General features: G+C 35.2%; 1 protein-coding gene across 1 annotated transcript; it reads right to left on the bottom strand.

Annotated features, from left to right (window-relative positions):
• Positions 1 to 633: 633 nt before the first annotated feature.
• On the bottom strand, positions 634 to 2,187 carry LOC140434654 (uncharacterized). Its single transcript, XM_072523072.1, has one exon. It carries the CDS (start codon positions 2,185 to 2,187, stop codon positions 634 to 636), a length of 1,554 nt encoding a protein of 517 aa, XP_072379173.1.
• Positions 2,188 to 4,237: the final 2,050 nt, after the last annotated feature.

Below are 4,237 nucleotides of genomic sequence, written 5' to 3'. Positions count from 1 at the left end.
CAAACTATTGTAGAAAATATAATTAATTTTCTACATACTGGGGGGCGGGAAAAATTTAAAATATATACAATGATCGAAACGACCGTTAAGAAAAGGTTTAATCCGAAATTGGAAGAGGTGCTAATTTTATTATGGGGCGAACATATTCACCTTCCGCTGTTTTTACACGTGCAGCGCGAACTTTACCATCCCTTCCAGTCAATAATTCCAATATTCTACCTAGTGGCCAATTTAAAGGAGGGCGATCTTCAGATTGTATGAGGACTAGCTGATTGATCGCCAAGTTTTGTTGGGGTAGTTGCCATTTGGGTCTATGCTGTAGACGGTGCAAATAATCCACAGACCATTTTCTCCAAAACTCTTGTTGGAGTTTGGAACACACTTTCCAATAAGAAAGCCGATTAGTAGGGGTCCTAGAAAGATCCCTTTCTGGGTAAGAAATAAGGGGAGCTCCAATCAGAAAATGACCAGGAGTAAGAGGCAAGAGATCATTAGGATCGTTAGAAAGGGGATACAAGGGACGACTATTTAATATGGCTTCAATTTGCACTAATAAAGTTGAAAGTTCTTCAAAAGTTAGGCAAGTATTGCCGAGCAATTTGGTTAAATGAAATTTAGCACTCTTTACACTCTTTAGAGTCCGCCCCAATGTGGAGACCTGGGAGGGATTAATTTCCAGGTAATTTCAGTGGAAGAAAGAAAATTCTGAATTTCGTGATTATTTTCTTTGGATTTCAGAAATAAAGATAAGTCTCGTAATTGATTACGAGCTCCAATAAAATTGGTGCCATTATCAGAGTAAATTATTTGAGGATTTCCTCGACGACTAATAAATCGTTTTAATGAAGCAATAAAAGCTTCCGTGGACAAATTGGAGACAAGTTCTATATGGATAGCCTTGGTTACCATACATATAAAAATGGCTATATAAGCCTTAGTGGTAGGGGCCTTCCTTAATCTAGAGTGTCGAATCATAATAGGACCAGGAAAATCTATTCCGGTCTTAGAAAATGGACGAGCCTGTTGAACTCGATCCAAAGGCAAAGGGGACATTATCTGTGATGCAAATTGAGCATTAAATCTATGGCAAATAACACACTTTTTAATGATAGTTTTAATTCTTCGTATACCATTTAACGGCCAATATCGAAGACGAAAATTTCCAAGGATATTTTGAGCTCCACTGTGTCCTAAACGCATATGTTCCCGATTAATTAGTAGATCGACAACATGGTCATTTTCAGGGAGTAAAATGGGAAATTTCTGAGAAAAACTTAATTCGGTATATTCAAGTCGACCTCCTACACGGAGTATGCTATTTTCATCAAGGAAGATATTAAGAGGAAGTAATTTGGGAGTTGAAATAGATTTTCCCTCCTGTAATAGTTTAATTTCATTGGAAAAAGAATAAGATTGGACCTGTTTTATAATAAAATCATGGGCATTCTGAAGCTCTTCTACGGTCAAAGGACTGCCAGAAATGTTTAGCTTTTTAAATTTGAGAATCACTTTAAAACTAAAAGCGATTCCTTTTTGCATGCTAGAAAATTTCGAAAATTTTAAAAATATAGATTTCCAGAATTGTTCTGGCGATTCAGTAATGGGAAATGATACTTGCATACATTCAGGTACTTCATTTAGAAGTTCAAAAGAATCAATGGAATCAAAATCATTGGTTTGAGAGAAAAAGGGAGGACCATGAAACCAGAATTGACGAACATCAGATGAAAAATTTCCACGCGACAAATGATCAGCGGGATTTAACGGAGATCTGATATGTCGCCATGTGGTATTCCTACTATTATCACGAACAGTAAGGACTCGTTTTTTAACAAAAGGAGATATCTCTAATTCAGACCTTTTAACCCATGTTAAGGCAACTAATGAATCGGACCATAAATTAATGGACTCAATTTTGATAGTATCATGCAAAATTTGTATAATCCGAGAAGATAGGATGGCAAGTAACTCCATAGAGCACAGCTCTAATTTAGGAATTGTAAGTTTGTTGTTTAATGGATTGACTCGGGACTTTGCGGCAATTAATCTTGAAGAGAAAGTATTATCACTATAGCTAACCACAAGGTACACACAAGCTCCATAGGCTAGTTGACTAGCATCACAAAAGCCATGTAAGGAAATGGAACATATGGTTTTGTTGTCAATTAAATATCTAGGTATAGACATATTGGAAATGTCAGATAACAAAGAAAGAAACTTTTTCCAACTTTGCAAAATAGAATCATCAAAAATGGGAGTGTCCCAGGATATTTGGGATTGCCATAGTTTTTGCATAATAAGTTTTCCCTGCACGATTAGCGGATTGATCACACCCAGGGGGTCAAACACAGAAGAAATGAAAGATAAAATACTGCGTTTAGTTAAAACAGCAGGTTCTTGTATATTAGTAGTACGAATAAGTAAGAGGTCAGACAGAGGGTTCCATTTTAATCCTAGTATGTTACTAGGGAAGCTATTAATATTAAAATCAATTTCGTAGGACGAAGTTTGTGATATCGTAGATAAAAATTCAGAAGAGTTGGATTGTCATTTATGAAACTTAAATCCGTGTTTGCCCAAAATAGTATTAAGCTCCGAATATATTGTTTCTAGAGATGAAAAATCGTTAGTACCTGACAAAATATCGTCCATATAGGTTTGTCTAAGTAGAGCATACCGAGCATTAGGGAAGTTAGGATATCTCTCAGCGATATCCTTTAAGACACGCGTAGCCAAATACGGTGCACAATTTTGCCCAAAACTAAGACTTGAAAGTTGAATACAGGTGAAGGGATCAGAAGAATTTTCTCTCCATAAGAAATTTTGGAAATGACGTTGTAATGGATTTATATCTATAAATCTATACATCATTTGAATATCAGCACAAAGGACAAATTTGAAACAACGGAACCTACATAATATGTCAAAGAGATTGTCCTGTACTTGGTAACCTTTTGAAGTTAGGTCATTTAAGGACACTCCGGTATCAGTACGGGCGCTAAAGTCAAAAACTACTCTCACAGGCGTTGAACTGTGTTTACGTATTACAGCTCTGTGGGGGATAAAATATTTAAATTCATTAGTAGGATGATTGTAAAAAGATAAAGGGATTACTTGAGCGTGATTTAAAGTAAGATATTCATATATAACATTCTTATAGTTTTGAAATAAAACTGAATCACAATTGAATTTTTTCTCAAGAGAGATAAATCTTTGGCGTGCCATGCAAAAAGACTGCCCCAATTTTGTGGGCATATTTTCAAGGAAGGGCATATTGACCTGGTAACGACCTGACGGTAAAATAATAGTTGTGTTTTTGAATATTTGTTCTGCAAGTTCTTCGCTAGAACAATGATTTTTTGATAGTGGAATAGTTTCTAATTCTCAGAAACTTTCCATACGACGGGTCAACTCATCTTCTCTTTCGAATTGAACATCATTAGTTGTAATAAAAGAATGAGAAACATTATTTTGGTTTGAGGAAAAATTTAAACGGCTCCTAGGTATAGGACCGGCGATCACATAACCCAGATAAGTTTCAACTAAAGAGGGGGATCTAGGTCCCATATTAATAATATTAGATTTAAGTAAATTAAAATAAATATCAGCACCAAGAAGTAAATTTATAGGCCCAGTTTTAAAGAAAAATGGGTCGGCAAGTTCGGGTATTATATGTTCATGTAATTTTAGAACCTCAGGTGATATAGAAAATTGGGGGAGATTATTTGTTATTTTGTTTATAACAGAACAAGAAACGTTAAAACTAATTGATGGGTTAACAAGAGAACTAAATTGTATATCTAGCACTTCTCTACTTTTAGCACAATTGGTACTACCTAACCCAGAAATATTTACAAATTGTGTTCGAGAGGACAGCTGCAAATTTTTTGCAAAGGAGCTTTCAATGAGACTCATTTGACTAGCAGAATCTAATAGTGCTCTTGCCACCTTTTGTTGACCATTAGAGCATCTGATATTTACAAGAGCTGTAGGTAAAAGAACTATGTTATCAGAAATAGATACAGTATGGAGTGAAGCTTGCTGAGATGAGGGATGAGCATATTCAATAAATTCATTACTTACAGGGTTCATATTTGGAGACAAAGATTTATTTACAATATGTACATTAGATGGTTCTGTTCCATGATTGTTTCCTCTAAAACGAGAGGTCGTATTTATATTTGGAACGTGATTATAAGTCTGAGTATTAGGGGATAAGTTTGATTGATTATCAAAA

Source organism: Diabrotica undecimpunctata, chromosome 1 (assembly GCF_040954645.1).
Source record: "Diabrotica undecimpunctata isolate CICGRU chromosome 1, icDiaUnde3, whole genome shotgun sequence".
Taxonomy (NCBI): domain Eukaryota; kingdom Metazoa; phylum Arthropoda; class Insecta; order Coleoptera; family Chrysomelidae; genus Diabrotica; species Diabrotica undecimpunctata.
This window is presented reverse-complemented; position numbering and strand designations above follow the sequence as displayed.